The sequence below is a fragment of the Martes martes genome (assembly GCF_963455335.1).
Source record: "Martes martes genome assembly, chromosome: 4".
NCBI lineage: Eukaryota > Metazoa > Chordata > Mammalia > Carnivora > Mustelidae > Martes > Martes martes.
In genome coordinates this window covers 117,301,176-117,320,806 of record NC_137891.1, presented here as the reverse complement: position 1 = coordinate 117,320,806, position 19,631 = coordinate 117,301,176, and the positions used below count along the sequence as shown (strand labels likewise).

Genomic DNA, 19,631 nt, shown 5'->3' with positions numbered 1-19,631 from the left:
TGAAAAATTTGTTCCACTATATCTTCTAGACTTCTTTCTTTCTCCTCCCCTTCAGGGATTCCAATAATTCTGACGTTGGAACGTTTCATGGCATCATTTATTTCCCTGATTCTGTTTTCGTGGCTTCTAAGCTGTTTGTTCCAGGCTTCCTCCTGATCCTTTCTCTCTATTTGTTTGTCCTCCAGATCACTAATTCTATCTTCTGTCTCAGTTACCCTAGCTTTTAGAGAATTTAGATTAGATTGGAACTCATTGAGAGCGTTGTGAACCTCATCCCTGGTGGCCTTCAGCTCTGCCCTAACATTATGAACCTCCTCTCTGGTCGCTTTCAATTCTGCCCTAATCAATTCTGTTTGGTCATCCATGGCTTTCTCCAACCTAGCTATTGCCTGGATAATTGTTAGCCTGAATTCTCTTTCTGACATATTGTCTATGTTGATAGCCGTTAGCTCTGTTGCAGAAGGCCCATCCTCTGTATTTTTCTTCTGTTGGGGATTCCTCCTCCTAGTCATTTTGGTGAGAGATGACTGGACAGATGTAGCTGGATGTATTGACCGTGGTGCAGTCAAGGTGCACCCTGGAACGCTTCTGAGCACTCAGGATTCCCCACCCAAATGAGAGAAAAAAGAAAAGAAAAAGAAAAAAGAGGGAGAGAGAGAGACAGGAAAAAAAGGGAAGATAAAAGTGAAGGTTCAGCCCAAATGGGCCCCAGGGTAAGGTTTATGACGTATACAAACAAAAACAGACAAACAAAAAGACTGATAAAAGTATATGACGAGAGAAAAAAAATATATATATAAGCAAAAAAAAGGAGGAGCCTCATCAAGAAGAACCCCAAGTATAAGATTTATATACTATCCAGACAGACATAAGTACACAGAGACACTGGCAGAAGAAAAAGATGGGAGCATGGTTATAGATTCTCGGTGTGGGCGAGGAAGGTTATTTTGATTCTTCCTGGATGTATCTTGATATCTTTGTTAAAGGACTCAACTTTCCTAAGAAAAAGGGGGATTAAAAATTGGTTCACCTATAGGGGTAGCATTGCTTGGAGAAAGGGGGTTACCTTGAAGTTTAACTCTATATGAATATTAGAAAATAAAAATAAAAAAGGAATAAACTGGACTAAACTAAATTAAAAATTTTTTTAAAAATTAAGAAAATAGAAAAGCAAAAGAAAAACACATGTGTATGTATCAAAAAATTCAGGTTAGAAGTTTATCATGGAATTTGATGTACTGGACATCTCACTGTGATGGTAAATAGGTTAAAAAATTATCTATATAAAAAAAGAAAAAAAATGAACCAGAATAGTGGGAAAGAATTAAAAATAAAAGTTGTATCTATGAAGTAGTGGTGGTTGTTCTCTTGTAGTCTTTTTTTTTTTTTCCTGATTTGTTTTCTGGGGGAGGGGGCTGCCACGTGGGTTTTCAGTCAATGATGTTCCCTGAGTTAAGTCCTCCCGACCCCCTCAAGGGGGTGGGCTCTGAGAAAAACGTTTTTTTTCAGGTTTTTGTTCTCTGGAGGTTTTTATGTTTGTTCACTTCTTTTCTCTCGCCTTGACAGCTTTTGATGGTTTTTGGAGGTTTAGAGGAAAGAAAACTGCACCCCAACCTCCCTCTCAGAGAGAAGCCTCAGTCTGCTCCCCTGCAGGTGCTGCAGCCGCTGGGCCGCTGGCAGAGCAGGTTCTGAGTCACGGTCCCTGGGGACGCAGGATCTCCTGCTTGTATGCAAAACCAAGGCAGCTGTGGCTGTCTGGGCAGCTCCAGACCGCCAGAGAGGTTCATATTTTCTATTTTTTTTTATAGTGGCCATCCCAATATGTATGAGATAGTATCTCATTATATTTTTGATTTGCATTTCTCTAAGGATTAGTGATATTAAGCATTTTTTCATATGCTTATTGGCTATTTGTCTCATCTTTAATGAAGTGTCTATGCAACTCCTTTGAACATTTAAAAAACTGAGTTATTTCTTTCTTGTCGTGAATTGTAGAGCTCTTTATATATTCTAGATATTTGTCCCCTATTAGATATATGATTTTCAAATATTTTCTCCCATTCTCTACATTGCTTTTTCATTCTATTGGTTTTCTTTTTTGCTTGTTTGTTGTTGTTGTTTTTTTTAAAAATCAGATTATTTGTTTTTTTCTTTTTTTAAACTTAAATTCAACTAGCCAACTTATAGTACATCATTAGTTTCTGATGTAGTCTTCAATAATTCATGAGTTTTGTATAAAACCCAGTACTCATCACATCATAGCTTTTCCTTTAATGCACTGAAGTTTTAAAATTTGATGTAGTCCTGTTTTTCTCTTTTTGCTTTTGTTTCTGTGATTTGTTGTTGTCATATCCAAGAAATCATTGCCCAATCCAATGTCATGAAACTTTCCTCTATGCTTTCTTCTAAGGTTTATAGGGGTGCCTGGGTGGCTCAGTCAGTTAAGTGTCTGCCTTTGGCTCAGGTCCTGATCACAGGGTCCTGGGATAGAGCCTCATGTCTGGCTCCCTGCTCAGCAGGGAGTCTGCTTTTCCTTCTCCCTCTCATCTCCCCCCACCCCTGCTCCATTGCTCATATCTTATGTCTAGTTCTTTAATGTATTTTGAGTTAAATTTTATATATATTTTATATATATTTTATTTATATATAAATTATATATATATATTTTAAAGATCCATATTCATTCTTTTGTATGTGGATGTTCAGTTCTTCCAACTTTATTGAAGAGACTGTCCTTTCCCCTTTGTGTGGTCTTGGTAAGCTTGTTAAAGATCATTTGACCGGGGTGCCTGGGTGGCTCAGTGGGTTGAGGCCGCTGCCTTCAGCTCAGGTCATGATCCCCAGCGTCCTGGGATCGAGCCCCGCATCGGGCTCTCTGCTCGGCGGGGAGCCTGCTTCCTCCTCTCTCTCTGCCTGCCTCTCTGCCTACTTTTGATCTGTCTGTCAAATAAATAAATAAAATCTTAAAAAAAAAAAAAGATCATTTGACCACATATGTGAGGGTTATTTCTGAACTGTCTGTATGTCTATATGTCTTTATGCCAGTACCTGACTGCTTTAATTACATTAGCTTTGTAATATGTTTTGAAATAGGAAAGTGTGCAGTCTCCAACTTTATCAGCCTTTTTCAGGACTGTTAGGGATATTTAGAATTCCTTGAAAGTCCATATGAATTTTAGGATGCTTTTTATGTTTCTGCAAGAAATGTTTATTGGGATTTTGATAGGAATTGCATTGAATCTGTAGTTTGCGTAGATTAGAATGGACATTTTAACAATATTAAGTCTTGGAATTCATGAACATGGGATGTCTTTTCATTATTTGTGTCTTCTTTAAATTCTTTCAGCCAGGTTTTATAGCTTTCACTGTATAAGTCTTTTGCCTTCTTAGTTTAATTTTTAAAGTTATTTTAGTAATTTATATTTATATATAATAATTTATATTATACATACATATATTTTAATATGTATGTTTATCCTTCAAAAAGTTATTTAAAAACATTCAGGAATAAATCTAACAAAATGTACAAAGAGTACATGTTGCAAAATATAAAATATTACTGAACGATTTCAAAGGGCTAACAAATTGTGGGACGTATGATGAATTAGAAGACTATTTTTTGAGTGTCATTTCTTCACATATTTATCTGTAGATTTGATACAATTTCTATTTTCACACATGTAAAGAAAATTGATTCATGACAACTATAGCAACAAGACAGTCTTCTCAATAACTGTTGCTACGTCAATATTACATACTCATAAAAAAATAAAACTTGACTCTTACCTTCTGACATTATAAAATTGATTTAGGTGGATTATAAATCCCAATATGGAAGGTGAAATAATAAAATGCTTAGAAGTAAGTCAAATATTATTTTCATGTCCTCCAAGTCAGGCAATAGAACAAATCAATAACCTGTAAACAAATAATTGATAAATTTATGTTACTATTAAAAAAATTCATGTTCATTCAAACACCACTAAGAGAATTTAAAAGTAAACTAAATGCTAATAGAAAAAAAATTATAGAATATAGGATATATAGTCTCTAAATAAAGAAGAAAAGAAAAAAGGACAGACAACCCATTAAGCACATAAGCAAAAATATTGAATAGGAAGGTATGCAAAAGGCAACAAACACAAAAATGCACTCAATCCTCCTAATTACCACTAATTAAACAAATTAAGCCCACAATTAAAACTATCCACTTATTACAATGACTAAAATTTACAAGTCTCGCATTACTAAGTGATGATAAGAATGTGGAACTAGGAATTTTACATATCACTTATGGCTGTATAAATTTGGACAATCACATTGAAAAACTGATATTACCTACCATAAAATGAGCAAATACATACCCTGTGAGCAAATAATTTCACTCCTTGTTATGTGCAGAAATATTGCTACTGAATCCAACAATTTGGATGAATTTAAAAAATACAATGTTGAACCAAAGAAGCCAAAATGAGATGAATCATCTACATACTTGAATTTATATGAAGACTGAAACCCAGACAATAGCAATCATGGTGTTAGAAGTCAGATAAAAGTTTCTGTGTTAGTCATCTGTTACCACATAATAAATTTTCCCCAAATTTAGCAGCTTTCCATAACAACATTTATAATCTCAAAGCTTCTGCAGGTCACAGTAATCTGGCTATGGGTTTAGTTGCCTGTGCTTCAGTGTTTCCTATAGACTGTAATACAGTGCTGAGTGGCGGTGGTAGTTCAGAGCAAAGTGGGGAAGAATCACTTCCCCAGATCACTTCCCAAGATCTCCGATGTGGTTCTTGGCGGGGTTCATTTCTTTATGGGTTGTTAGACTGAAGCCCTCAATTCCTTGAAGTTTGTTGTCTGAAGGCCATCCTTAATTCATTACCATGTGGGCCTCTCTACCATGGTAACTTGGCTTGATCCATGTGAACAAGCCAAGAAAGAGAGAATGAGAGGGGCAGGAGGAGGGAGAGAGAAAAAAAGAGAATGGGATAGAAAGAAAGAGAGAACTAATAAGAGGGAGAAAATGCTATTGAGACAGAAATCAGTCTTTTGTTACATAGTCATAGAAGTTACATCTTATGTTTATGATATTCTATCCATTAGAAGTAGTTCACCAGGCTCAGCTTACACTCAAGGCAGAGGCAGTCGCACAAGAGTGTGAATAATAGGAATCAGGGATCACTGAAAGCTAGTGCTAGAAATTGCTTTCCACACTTCCTTTGTGGGAAAAGGGAGCGAGTGGAAATCTGGAAGGTGCTATGACTAAGCCTCTGGGCACATTTGTAAAATCCTCTTCCTTACATAATGGCACAAAGACATGTCTACTCTGAAAATCTCTGTAATATTATAATTTGGTTATTATTCTTTATGTATGTGAAATTTTGATTAGTTTTTTAAAAGCAAAAAATTCCTAGGACTAGATTAGATCTAGGAGGATAAGACATAGTTGAACAGAAATACAAACAATTATAAGAGAATGTTATGAAAAACTGTATGCTAACAAATTAGACAAACTGGAAGAAATGGATAAATTCCTAGAAACATATATACTACCAATTTTTGTTAATCTCCACTTTTGAAAGTATCCTTTATACATGTCATCAGACTTTTTGAGAATAGTTCATTTACAGTTAAGGAATTTTTAAATTTGAGATTTTGTTATTAAGCCCAACCAAAGACTACTGACAAAAAGATTTTACTTTATGTTTTGCCTATTTGTTATTATTACATACCTTCCAGTCCTTCAAACTAGCATTTCCATTGCTTTTGTATATTTAAAAACAAAGAAAAGTTCTCATTCTTGGCTAACCTGCATCGTGAAAAGGACAGATATTTTACGATTAGATAAGAAGTGATTACTGATAAAATAATGTTAAAAATAAAGTGCATGAGGGGCCCCTATGTGGTTCAGCTGGTTAAGCATCTGCCTTGAGCTCAGGTCATGATCCCAGGGTCCTGGGATAGAGCCCCATGTTGGGCTTCCTGCTCAGTGGGGAGTCTGCTTTTCCCTCTTCCTTTGCCCCTCCCCCTGCTCATGCTCTCTCTCTCTCTTGTTCACTCTCTCTCTCAAGTAAATAAATAAAAATCTTAAAAAAATAAAGTGTTTGGTTGGCTACAAAAGCAACAATGAATTATATTCAGAAGGATTTTAGATGGCTTCACAGAGGAAGTGCCATTACTGCTGGATCTTGAAGGAGGACTCAGATTGCAGCAAGGAGAAATTGAGAGGAAATCTATTTTAGACTGAAGGAAGGGAATGAGCAAATACACAGTGGTAGTGAGCAAATGCTAGGAATCATCTGGAGTTCACTATAGCTATAGGCTTATTAAGGATGAGGTTGATAGATCAGTTGGGACCCGAGTCATGGAATTCATTCCAAAGGCAGATATAGGCTTTGAATGTTATTAGGTATGCTCAGAATAGTATTGAGTTCCACATTCTGATGGCAGGAAGAGGAAAAGTAAAGTGAGGACACTGGAGATAGAGATCATTTCAGAGGTTGCTGCTACAGCTTAGAAGACATATCACTGTTCTACCATTCCAGGCAAGTATGGAAGCTTTGCTCCACAAGATTGTTGAGGGATTCAGGTTCCTTCCATCTTGTTCTGTATCCACCAAGAAAGCCTATTTATCGGCAAGGTCAAAGCTCAACTGCTGCCAAATCTGATCTAGTAGATGGGACAAGATGTACTGGTGGAGCACAGGAGCATAAATCTATGGCTCAGACTCTCAAATCACATAAACATATTTCTGCTTATATCTCATGTGCAAACACAATCACATGACCATTGCTAGCTTTAAGAGCAGCTAGAAAAATCTAACATCTAACAAGGTTTTCATGAGCTAATTTTGATAATGAAACCTTATTAATATTTAGAGCTGAGATTTCTGTTATTACTGTAAAAATATATGCAACAACTAACGAATCATTGAACACTACATCAAAACCTAATGATATATACTCTGTGTTGGCTAATTGAACATAATAATCAAAAATTAATTTTAGACATTCAATAAAAATATATGCAACAATATCTGAGGCAGATATATCTTAAAGATTTTTTTTTTTTTTTTTTAAGAGAGAGAGTGGGATGGAGAGGCAGAGGGAGAGACGTAGACTCCCCACTGAGCATGAATCCTGAGGTAGGGCTCAATTTCACAACACTGAGATCAGGACCTGAACTGAAATTAAGAGTCGGACATTTAACTAACTGAACCACCTAGACATCCAGAGACAGATATTTTTATGAGTCCTGAAATTAAACTTGGCCATTTTAAGGGTTGAACCCAAGCTGGGCTAAATATAGAGGCCCTGTACTTTCTGAAACAAGACACTGATATAGGAGGAAGGTGGGCACGTGACTATAGCCCAAATAAAAAGGGTCCTTTTTCATCAATCAGATCAAAGAATCTCCCTTTTTCTCTCTGATTTTTTGTTGTTATTTTTCATTTTATTTATGAAGCTATAAAGACACAATGCTAGAGATGATGGGTCTAAGTCTCGCTAGTTATTTTTGGATTTCTAGCAAGATGTTTTTATTACGTAGTAATGAAAAAAAATAAATTTGGAGACTTTCTTCCAGATTTCATTATTTGTAAATGACGCAAGGAAAGATAACTTTTCATATTCTGTAAGTCTAAGTAACAAGAGTATACTACTGATAAAGAATGATTAAAATACTTTCTTAAACTTAAGTTTCTAAAACTTAAGCTAATGAGAATTTAATAGAGATGATTTTTTTCATGTTTTGTTAATTTAACTCCAAAAAATGGGGTGTTAACGTTGTTTTAGAAATTGTGGTTATTTGACACGTGGCGCACTCATCTTTCGAGCACAGCGGAAATTCTCAGGCAGGAAGAGTCTCCTTTAACATCCTTCTACTCCAAGTTTAGTGAAAAACCACAAAACAGCAAATGTATCAGCCCTTACAGAAAAGCACAAACATGAAATAATTTTAGTTCAGAAATGTGGTGAGTGCAATTGTTCATTTAAAAATTGAATGTTTTAAAAAATAATAGCTGTGTAGGGACAGGTTTAGGGAATTCTAGACCTGGAGCGTTTAGCCACTGTGACATAAGAGTAAAAACAATCCAAAACCAAAATCACCTTGCATTTGCTGGGCTTTGAAAAACACAAAATAAGAGAAGAGAAATTTAGAACTATATAAAATGAAAGATGATGGAACTTGCTTCATGGTTTGACTGTGATACACACGGCAGCTTGTGTAACTGTCCCTCAGGACAATGTACTGACCAAACGTGGTTGAACATGTACCAGCAACAGACCTCTGGGGGAGAGGATGATACAGTCCTCAAAGCGGAGCAGCTGGGAACACCTGGCCAGCCCAGGGTGGAACTCCCCTGTTCTTTTTTCTGTTATCTCCCCTTCTCCAGACATCACTTGTAGTTAATTAGATGATTCCTTTAAATGTGCTTATTCAACCACAAATCCTATACTGCTTGATCAGACATATCTTGCTTATCTATAATCTCCTTCAACTCCTTTGTTGGTTGTTATCTTATATCTAGTAAATACGGACTGAGGAGTGGCTCTGGGCGGCAGTCTTCTCAACTGCCAACCCCTGCTCCCATTCTTTTGAAGAGGGCTTGTTTGTGCCTTATTCTTCTCCTGTGCACCATTGGAAAGTGGCAAATGGCCATTGGAAAGTGGCAACCTTGCTTGCAAGCTGGTTTGAAAATTGCATCACGAGTAAGTATACCTTAAGTTCCGTCTTATTGCACCAAAAACATAGGTCTTATAGGGAAAACTGAAATTACAGAGGATTTTACTTTGCAGGATGGATATTAGGAAAGAGTCTCCAGTAAGACTTGGACAGTAAAGTGCCAGTATAACATATTTATGAGTTGATAAAAGTGTCTTTCAAGCTATTCTCTCAGTGAGCTTTTGTGCTCATTCTCCAAAGAGGTTCAGGCCACGTGCCTCTCTTCCATCATCCACCCTTATATGGAGTAAGACAAGGACATCTGGATGGCTCAGTTTGTCAAGCATTTGACTCTTGATTTCAGCTCAGGTCATGATCTCAAGAGTTGTGAGACTGAGCCCTCTTTCTCTCCCTCTGTCCCTCTCCTCACCCTCCCTCTCTAAAAGAAAAAAAAAATGTTACATGGGTTAAGACAGCCTTGTGCACATCTCTGATGGTGATGACAGGTGGAGTCCTAGACTTTGCCCATTCTTTTTTCAGGAGGACCATTCAGAGATTGAGATTGCTCTGATTCCCATATAACAGGTTCAAGTAAATGTACTAATGTGAAAAACCCCTCATCTTTCTTCCAGAAACACAATCTGGAATTCCAGAAAAATCTAGTTGATTCTGAAGAACGATTTTCTTCTAATTCATCCCCTTTATAAGCATGGGGTTGGAACTTGGAGCATTTCAGCAACTTTTCAAGTGACTGAATATTAAAAAAAATTAGATGTACAGCATGTTGACTATCATCAATAATATTTTATTTAAATTCAATTAGCCAACATATAGCCCATTAGTTTTTTTAAGATTTTATTTATTTGAAAGACAGAGATCACAAGTAGGCAGAGGCAGGCAGAGAGGGGGAAGCAGGCTCCCCGCTGAGCAGAGAGCCTGATGCGGGGCTCGATCCCAGGACCCTGGGATCATGACCTGAGCTGAAGGCAGAGGCTTTAACCTACTGAGCCACCCAGGCCCCCCCATCATTAGTTTTTGATGTAGTGTTCAATGATTCATTACTTGCATGTAACACCCAGTGTTCATCACATCATGTGCCTTCCTTAATACTCATCACCCAGTAACTTCTTTCCCCACCCACCTCCCTTTCCACAACCCTCAGTTTGTTTCCAAGTCAAGAGTCTCTCATGGCTTGTCTCTCTCTCTGATTTCCTCCCATTTAGTTTCCCCCGCTTCACCTATGATCCTCTGTGCTGTTCCTTATATTCCACATATGACTAAGACCATGTAATTGTCTTTCTCTAATTTATTTCACTGAGTATAATGCTCTCCAGTTCCATCCATGTCGATGTAAAAAGCGGGTATTCATCCTTTTTGATGGCTGAATAGCATTCCATTGTATATATGAACCACATCTTCTTTATCCATTCATCTGCTGGAGGACATCTTGGCTCCTTCCACAGTATGGCTATTGTGGACACTGCTGCTATGAACATTGGGGTGCATGTGCCCCTTCTTTTCACTATATCTGTATCTTTGGGGTAAATACTCAGTAGCACAATTGCTAGGTCACAGGGTATCTCTATTTTTAACTTCTTGAGGAAACTCTGTATTGTTTTCCAGAGTGGCTGTACCAGCTTGCATTCCCACCAACATTTGTAAGAGGGTCCCCCTTTCTCCACATCCTCGCCAATATTTGTTGTTCCCCATCCTGTTAATTTTGGCCATTCCAACAGGTGTAAGGTGGTACCTCATTGTGGTTTTGATTTGTATTTCCCTGATGGCAAGTGATGTGGAACATTTTTTCATGTCTCTATTAATAAAAGCTGTTAAAATGTCTATGCTGCCCAGAACAATCTGCACATTCAATGCAATCCCTATCAAAATACCATCAACATTTTTCACAGAGCTGGAGCGAACAATCCTAAAATTTGCATGGAACCAGAAAAGACCCTGAATAGCCAAAGGAATGTTGAAAAGAAAATCACAGCTTGAGGCATCACAGTTCTGGACTTTGAGCTGTATTACAAAGCTGTAATCATCAAGACAGTATGGTACTCGCACAAAAACAGACACATAGATCAATGGAACAAAATAGAGAATCCAGAAATGGACCCTCAACTCTATGTTCAACCTATCTTTGACAAAGCAGGAAAGAATATCCAATGGGAGAGAGACAGTCTCTTCAATAAATGGTATTGGGAAAATACAAAAAATTGGACAGTCATATGCAGAAGAATGAAACTGAACCATTCTCTTACATCACACATAAAGATAAACTCAAAATGGATGAAACACCTAAATGTGAGGCAGGAATCCATCAAAATCCTAGAGGAGAACACAGGCAGCTATCTCTCTGACCTCGGCCGCAGCAACTTCTTGCAAGACATGGCTCTAAAGGCAAGGGAAACAAAAGCAAAAATGAACTACTGGGACTTCATCAGGCTAAAAAGCTTTTTTACAGCAAAGGAAACAGTCAACAAAACTAAAAGCCAACCTACAGAATGGTAGAAGATATTTGCAAATGACATAATAGATAAATGGCTGGTATCCAAGCTCTATAAAGAACTTACCAAACTCAACACCCAAAAAACAAACAACCTAGTCAAGAAATGGGCAGAAGACATGAACAGACACTTCTCCAAAGAAGACATACAAATGGCCCTCAGTATTGTAATACATATTTCAAAGTTACCAAGAGAGTAATATTAAGTTTTCATCACAAGGAAAAGAATTATAAATTTGCATGGTGATGCATGGTAACTAGACTTGTGGTGATCATTTCCCAGTGTATACAAAAGTTGAGTCATTATATTGTAAACCCAAAACTAATATAATGTCATATGTCAACTATACCTCAGTAAAATAAAAAAGGAAAGAAATTAGAAACTGGAATACTGAAAGGTCATAATTAAAACAAGATTAGGATGCATATCTTATGGTTTCCAGTTCCCTGTTGTATTCAGCAGACACTTCTATTGCACTGAGGTATGTAATTTCAAGGAGCATAAATGCTCCCATCCTGTCATTAATTGTTCCCTTTCTATGTATTATTATTTTAGTTTTAATTTTAGTAATTTCATCTTCATTTCTAAATATGTAAAAATATATACTCTATAAAATGGAAGAGGCATGGAAGAGGTTATATGATGTAAAGTTGGCCATCTCTCAAGCCTCATGTCAGCTACCCAGGTCCATCCTCAGTTGTGACCATAGTTACTAGTTCATTCTGTATTCTCCGTGAGACAGATAAAATAGATGTATCTATTCATTATATTTAAATTTACTGGTAGCAACTATGTATACTGTCTACATCTTTGTTTTTTCACTTTATGCTAAATCTGGAGATTTTCTCATATTAGTACAAATAGAGTTTTCCCTTCCATTGTAGTGACTCTAGAATATTCTTTTGTACAAATGCCCCATGATTTCTATTACCAGTACCCGACAGAGAGGTATTTTTTTCTGATTTTTTTGCCATACACAAGTGCTACAACATTTATCCTAGTATGTATGACATTTGGCACATGGACAATTAAATCTATAAGTTAAATTCCTAAATTTGAACTTGCTGGATCAAAGGTATGTGCATTTAATACCTTGATATAGTATTGTTTCAGTTTCCACCTACTAGAAAATATGGGAGATTTTCTATTTCTCCAAATCCTTGGCAACCTAGGACCAAAGGTGTTTTTCTTTGCTAATCTTAGAGATGAAACAGGAGCCTCATAACTTTATTTTGCACATCTCTTATTATTAGCAAAGTTGAATATATTTCATTTCTTCTAACATATTTGTCCATTTTGGGGACATGGCTGTTTTTTTCCTCACTACTTTAAAGAAGCTGTGAGAAAAAGAAAATGGCTTAAAGAAATTATATCATTTTTTCTGATATATACTAAAATGTACTCATTTTGCCATTTATATTTTTACTTTGCTCATGTTTTTCTTTACATTTGTTTTATTTAAATCCAATTAGCCAATATATATGCTTATGGTTTTCTATGAAGAACATTTTTTTCTTAGATAGCTGATAGTCAAATTATCAGTATTTTCTTTTATCTCAGCCTGACTTATTTCACTTAGCATAATACCATCTAGGTCATCCAGGTTGTCTCAAATGGCGCTATTTCATCCTTTTTAATGGCTGTGTAATATGCCATTGTATATGTATACCACAACTTTCTTACCATTCATCTATCAGTGGACACTTAGATTGCTTCCATATCTTTACAATTGTAAATAATGCTGCAAGAAACATAGCGGGGCATATATCTTTTTGAATTAGTGTTTTTGTTTTCTTTGGGTAAATATTCTGAAGTGGAATTATTGGATTATATGGTGTTTCTATTCTTAATTTTTTAAGGAACCTCCATATTGTTTCCATAATGGTTGTAGCAATTTACATTCCCACCAACAGTGTATGAGAGTTCTTTTTTCTCTACATCCTTGCCAACACTTGTTATTTCTTGTCTTTTTGATTCTAGTCATTCTGACAGGTGTGAGGTAATATCTCAAGGAGGTTTTGACTTTATTTCTCTCCTAAGTAAAATCTAAAAAAACAGATGAATAAACAAACAAAAAGCAGAACCAGATCTGTAAAATACAGAAAACAAACTGACAGTTACCAGAGTGAAGGGGTGGGGATTGGACAAAATGGGTGAAGAGTGGGAGATACAAGCTTCCAGTTATGGAATGAATAAGTCAAGGGAATTAAAGGCACAGCATAGGGAATATAGTCCATGGTATTTTAATAGCAATGTATGGTGACAGATGCTTGCTAGTCTTGTGGTAAGTATAGCACAATGTATAGACTTGAGAAATCATGGATGCCTGGGTGGCTCAGTTGGTTAAGCAACTGCCTTCAGATCAGGTCATGATCCTGGAGTCCTGGGATTGAGCCCCGCATTGGACTCTCTGCTCAGCAGGGAGTCTGCTTCTCCCTCTGATCCTCCCCTTCTTGTGCTCTCTCTCGCTCTCAAATAAATAAATAAAATCTTCAAAGAAAATAAACTTGAGAAATCATATTGTATAACTGAAACTAATGTAACATTGTGTGTCAACTACACTCAAAGAGAAAAAGCAAAATATATTTTATTTATTTCCATTATGTCATACTTAGAACTACTTCAATATTATTTTTTTAACTGCCCCCTATTATTTAATTTTACGGTATAGTTTTTCATTGTTTATATCTTTGAACCATCGGAAATTTACTTGTAAACGAGACCTCAACTTTTCTTTTTCAGTTGGCTACCTATAGTTCAAACACCCTTTGCTGAATATTCCATGTTCCTTCACAAAAGAATACACCTAAATTATCATCTGTTCAATTTTCTCATGACTTTGCACTGATTTCTCAAGTCTGTTTTGTGGTTGTTACAATATTCAGATGTTAGTACCACAGTGCTAATTGTTGGGGTGTTTTGACATGTGGCTAAAGCTAATTCCCTTTCATTTGTCTCTTTTTCAGGATTGCTCTGGATATTTTTGTTTGTGGCTTTCCATTAAAACTTTAGAATTAACTTTTCTACTTTCTGAAAAATTATGTTTGATGTATGTTTTGGATCAAATTAAATGTACATATTAAGTTAAATAACATTGACATTTTAATTTCTGTCTTATATAGCACTTAAAAATTTTCTTCATATAAATTTTACATACTTCTTGATAATTTTATTCTGCAGTATCATATCATTTTGATATTACTGCAAATTTGGTCTTTTTTCCACTTCATCTTTTAACCTGCTTCTCACTTGTTTGAATTAATTTAATCAATAGTAAGTTTGTCTTTTCTATGTAAGGCCTTCCTATATTTAGGTAATCACTTTTTAAACTTTTGTTAAATGAAATTAACACAACACATATATCTCAAAAATGAGTCACAGCATAACAAAAGAAGCCTCATTTTATAGTTTCCTAACAGTAATTCTGAGTCTATTTTGTTTGTAATCTGAGAATTTTAAATCCTTTAATAAGCATTTTATCTTAGACTTATAAAAGGGAGAGTTCACTTTTGAAAATTCCTGGTTATCAAGTTGGGTTTTGTATTTAACACTGGTAGCTAAGCTAAGCATATCCATCTACTTCTTTATTGTTGTAGTGCTCTTTTATGGAATTTTTCAGTATTTCCATGTTTTGACCCTTATGGTAAGACTATCTGTGGCTTATAACTTCCTATGATTTGCTCAGGATCATCTTTCTGAGGATGGGGAGATGTTGGGGCTAAGTCAAGACTGAGAACTATCACAGACATGTGTTCCAGTTCTAATGATGCCTTTTGGGAGAGAATGTAGGTTTGATTCTAACTAATTCTCAGTTCTACTTCAGGCAGCATGGCTGCCATCTACAAAAATGGGAACTGCTAACAATGTGTAGAAAACAGGCTATCAGGTTGCATGTTGAAATATGGAATACTGTTTCCTTATAGTTTACAGAGTAATTCACACAGATCTGGAAACAAATGCAGCAAGTTATAGGGCTTTCTGGATTCTGTATTTCCCATCAAGCATAATCTGATACACAAAATCCAGAGGATCGATTTTAGATATATCTGATGGTTGTACTAGTATCCTAAGGATTATAGGACTAATGTCCTACTCACTCCAGGCATTATGAAAGCATACTATAGTCACTACAAACAGCAGCCTAGCAATCTGGGGGTGCCATTTGTTCACCCCAAAGACTAACACTATAGAAAGGGTTAGAGTCTTGTGGATTTAAGGACCTCAGCAGGATCCAGATGGATCTGTGAATCATTATGTGAATGATTCACATTAAGTAAATCATATGTCTTTATGATTCCCCATGGGATCATGGTTTTTATTAGTTTTGGTCCTTCTCCTGAGGAACCACAGCATTGTCCCTTGGGCACTGCCCAGACTCTGTGCAGATTTACCGTTAGCTTGTGCTGCAACGTTTTTTCCTGTTCCCCCTGAAAGTTTTCATTTTCTCTTTCCAACTTCTCTCTCAGTTGGGCTAAGTTTTCCTTGAAGCTTCTCTCTTGAATCTCCAGTTTTTGCTGTTGCCCCTTGTATTTCCGTCTTAGCAGCTCCAGTTTCTTCCCAGCTGCCTCCTCCTTAGCCTGCTTAGCACCTTAGAGAGAAGAAAGTAACAATCAGGTCTGATGATTTTATTTTGCAGTATTTTGTTTAGCTGCAACTGTAAATCTGGCCTTTTCTTACACTTCTCTTTTATAATCTTGTTTATTATTTCCTTAATTTGATCAAAATTAAGTCTGACTTTTGTATGTCACACCTTAGTAATCATTAATAATCACAGTTTATCTTTAAACTTATGTTAAAGAAACTAATATGACACATGCTTCCAAAGTAAGTCAGAGCATCACAGAAACCCCTCAAGGAATTCTGGGCCTATGTCATTTTGAGCCCACAATCTTCATCCCCACACCAGGTAACTCACTAGGATCTGGCATTTCTTCACCTAATACTTTACCAATCAAATCAAAGAGCCATAGATCCAATGAATATTTATTTTCATTATCCGCTGCAATCTCTTTTTTTAGTAGCTGTATCTCTGTACGCAAGACCTCAGATTTCTGTAGAAATCCTTCATCAAGAAGTTCTTCCTGGATCTATAAAAGAGAAGGAGTCCACTTTTGAAAATCCTCTATTACCAAAAGTAGGGGTTTTGCGTTCAGCAGTTTCAGCTCTGAAGCACTGTGTTTACTGTTCTATCACCTGAGAGTGCTCTTCGATGGGTCTGTCCTGGAGAGTGGGAGTATCCATGGTTTATACCTTCCCGGGAGTCCCTCAACACCACCTCACTATGAGGGGAGTGGGGTCAGGCTAGGTCAGACCTGAGAACTATCCTCTTAAGAGGAGTTCCAGCACTGAGGATGCCCTTCAGAGTGATGTAGGATTAATTCTAAGTATTTCTCAGTCCCACCGAGACAGCATGAACACACACGTCTAACAGATAATGGAAACTGCTGCCCCCCTCTAGATTGCTGCTTATCAAGTGCCAGGTTGAGCTGAAGAATTAATTTTCCTCTGTGCTTTGTAGGATAACTCACACATATCTGGAAACAAATGTAATACATTTAAAAACTTTTGGAATCCTGTATTTCAAGTCTAATCTGATACTTTTAAGACAAGATGGAGTTCTTACAGGTCTGTTTGATGGTTCAATCAAGAATTCTAAGGACTAGTGGGCTAAGACCCTACTTAACTGGGGCCAATGAGATCACCCTAACAATCACCACAAAGAGTAGACCAGCGGCCTCAGGGATGTTAATTGCCCATGACAAATTCTCACGCTACACAAGGCACTGGAGTTTGTGGGTTTAAGGGCCTCAGCAGGGTCCAGACAGATCTGAGGTTTCAATGAATCATGTCTTTATGGTTCTCCTTGGGATCATAATTTTTATTAGTTTTGGCCCTTTCCCTGGGGAACCATAGCATTGTCCATTGGGCACTGCCCAGGCTCTGTGCAGACATACCTTGAGTTTGTGATTCAACATTTTTTCCTGCTCCATCTGAAGGCTTTCTCTTTCTCTCTTCAACTTATCTCTCAGTTGCTCTATATTTTCCTTGAAGCTTCTCTCTTGAGCCTCCAGTTTTTGCTGTTGCTCCTTGTATTTCTGACTTAGAAGCTCCACTTCTTTCTCAGCTGCCTCCTTCAAAGCTGACTCAGCTGTTCCACAAATGTTTTAGAGAGAGAAAACAAAAGTCAGATCTGATTCTCACCTCCTCAGTAGAGATACCAAACTGACTCTGAAAAGGTAGCTGAGAAACCTCTGAACTATGTGGGTTACCAAGAGCACATTTCAGAATGTGATTGAGATGATCCTCCTTGGCTGCCAGATTTAAAAAGCCAGCTCTGATTGTGATATTTAGCAGTGCTGTTTCACAGAAATATAGGAAGCTCTTTGTTTCAGGAAGGTTTTGCTCTCATCTCTGTCTGAAGTTAGTGCAGAAACCTACCCACTCTGCTATGAGCTCAACCCTGCACCTGTACCTGCTAGGGCCTTCTCCTGATAGGTGAGGACAACATCTCCCTGCAGGATGGAGTTCTCTACTGCCACCTGGTTCTGTAAGAAGTGCTGGAGAACTTCATTTGCCTGAAGAAACAAGGAGAGACATGTCATGTAACAAAGATCTTGTTTTTTTAGGGAAATTATCATTCTATGAAGTCATAAATCTGGCCTTATAAGTTTTATATTTGCTTAGATATCCCTTACTAACTTTCCTTCCATGGGTGCAATATAAATTCTGAGTTCTTTTGGGATACCTGAAACCTTCTATTGTGGCCTCCTTCCTAGCACTCCATCTTTCTCTCCAGGGAGGCCTTCCACTATCTACCCCAGGTACAGCCAACCAGACTTCTGTGCATGTATAAACAGGGACCCCTGTTTTCTCAAACATTTGCTCAATCTCTTTTCTGACAGGAAGGATGCTTATCTACCCTTTTTTAACTAGGATAACATTTATGGATACTTGCATCTTACATCTCTTACTCCTCTTACAGGGTGCTTTGCCAAGCTACCTTTCCAGTTTTGAAGATAGTCAATTACTCTGAGCTGCCCTACCAGCTCTCCCACTTGCTGGTAGTACGACTTTGGACAACTTGTTTACTTTCTTGTACAACACATTTCTTGACTGCATAACTATAGTATCTAAATTGTAATAATATTCTGAGCATTAAATTGACAGTCCAACGAAAGTACCTATCTATGGGTTACTTACTATATGCATGGTGTATGTTAGCCTTATTAAAATCATTGTTATTGTCATCATAATCATTACCATTATTTTCACTATCTGTTCATGAATGTATGATAATCATACAATTGCCCAATTATTCGTCTTCAAATAAAGAAGACATCTTGGAACAAAGATTGTTATCTTTACTCTTTGTATCCTCTATACTCAGCAAAGAAATTATCACATTGTTTGATACAGAAAAATTGTTCTCTTTAATCCAGAATTCCCAATTCTACACCATTTCTTGGGAAGAAATATTTCTAATCTCTTCAACAATATATAACTAATTGTGGATAAAAACTAAAAGGGTAGAGATATGGCCATGCTCTGCTTTCTCCCTTAAAATGGTGCTGTGATCTTACATTTTCAGAGAAAGCAACACCCTTTGACTCTAGGATTTTGACAACCACCCCTCTCTCTTTATTCCTCACCTTAACCCCTTTCCTGGGCACTTGGTTATAGTCCCATTCAATCTTTTCCTTTTTTTCTAAGTAAAGATGATATCCTCCAGGAACACAGAAAGTTCCTCTTGAAATGCTTTTCATCAAGGGCTCTGAAAGTTGCTTAAGCTGTGCCTGGCAATATTGGACTGATGCATCTTCATTCTGCAGCAAGAAATCTTCCTTTATTTCCTCTATGGTCTCCTGCCAGGGAAATTATGGAGAAATCAATTAGAAAGAAGCTGTTAGGAGGGAAAGTCCAATGTTATCCTCTTAGGAAAAGCATCATGATCACCTATGAGTAGACTGGAACATGGAATGGACCAGGAGCCAAGAGACTTTTAGTCCTAGTTCGTTCGTTCTTTCTCTCTTTCTTTTTAAAATTTATTTATTTGAGAGATAGAGAGAGAAAGAACACACATGCAAGTTGGAGAAGGGGCAGAAGGAGAAGGAGAGAGAAAGAATCTCTAGCAGGCTCCCTGCTGAACACAGAGCCCTATGGGGAGCTCAGTTCCTCAACCCTGAAATCAGAGTCAGACACTCAACCAACTGAGCCACCCCAGCATCCCCAGAGACTTTTAGTCCTAGTTCTGATTGATTCTCTTTATTACTTGTCAAAAGCCCATTAACTCTCTTGGATTCAGGCTTATCATCTATAAAATGATGGGGTTGTAAGATATAAACTCTGATTTTACTTCTGCTGTAGTATGATTAACAGTGACCCAACCATCAACAATGAAAAAGAGAAAGTTGAATTGTGCCTGGAAGTAGAGTTTCCTCAGAGAGTGAGAGTATAAGC

The 19,631-nt window shown here is 37.1% G+C and overlaps 1 protein-coding gene across 5 annotated transcripts in view; it reads right to left on the bottom strand.

Annotated features, from left to right (window-relative positions):
• Nucleotides 1-3,621: 3,621 nt before the first annotated feature.
• LOC308341176 (guanylate-binding protein 3-like) overlaps nt 3,622-19,631 on the bottom strand; it is a 31,891-nt gene continuing 15,881 nt past the window's right edge. For 4 of the 5 annotated variants that reach the window (XM_080800910.1, XM_080800911.1, XM_080800912.1 and 1 more), the window contains 6 exons: nt 18,824-19,036; nt 17,647-17,749; nt 17,129-17,322; nt 16,123-16,261; nt 15,566-15,762; nt 9,459-11,061 (listed from right to left, as the gene is read on the bottom strand). In XM_080800910.1, the coding sequence (XP_080657036.1) occupies nt 10,996-11,061; nt 15,566-15,762; nt 16,123-16,261; nt 17,129-17,322; nt 17,647-17,749; nt 18,824-19,036 (912 nt within the window). In that variant the 3' untranslated portion in view covers nt 9,459-10,995. Of the gene's footprint in view, nt 3,919-5,735; nt 5,813-9,458; nt 11,062-15,565; nt 15,763-16,122; nt 16,262-17,128; nt 17,323-17,646; nt 17,750-18,823; nt 19,037-19,631 lie in introns of those variants that run through there. The other variant, XR_013966687.1, reaches the window with a different exon arrangement.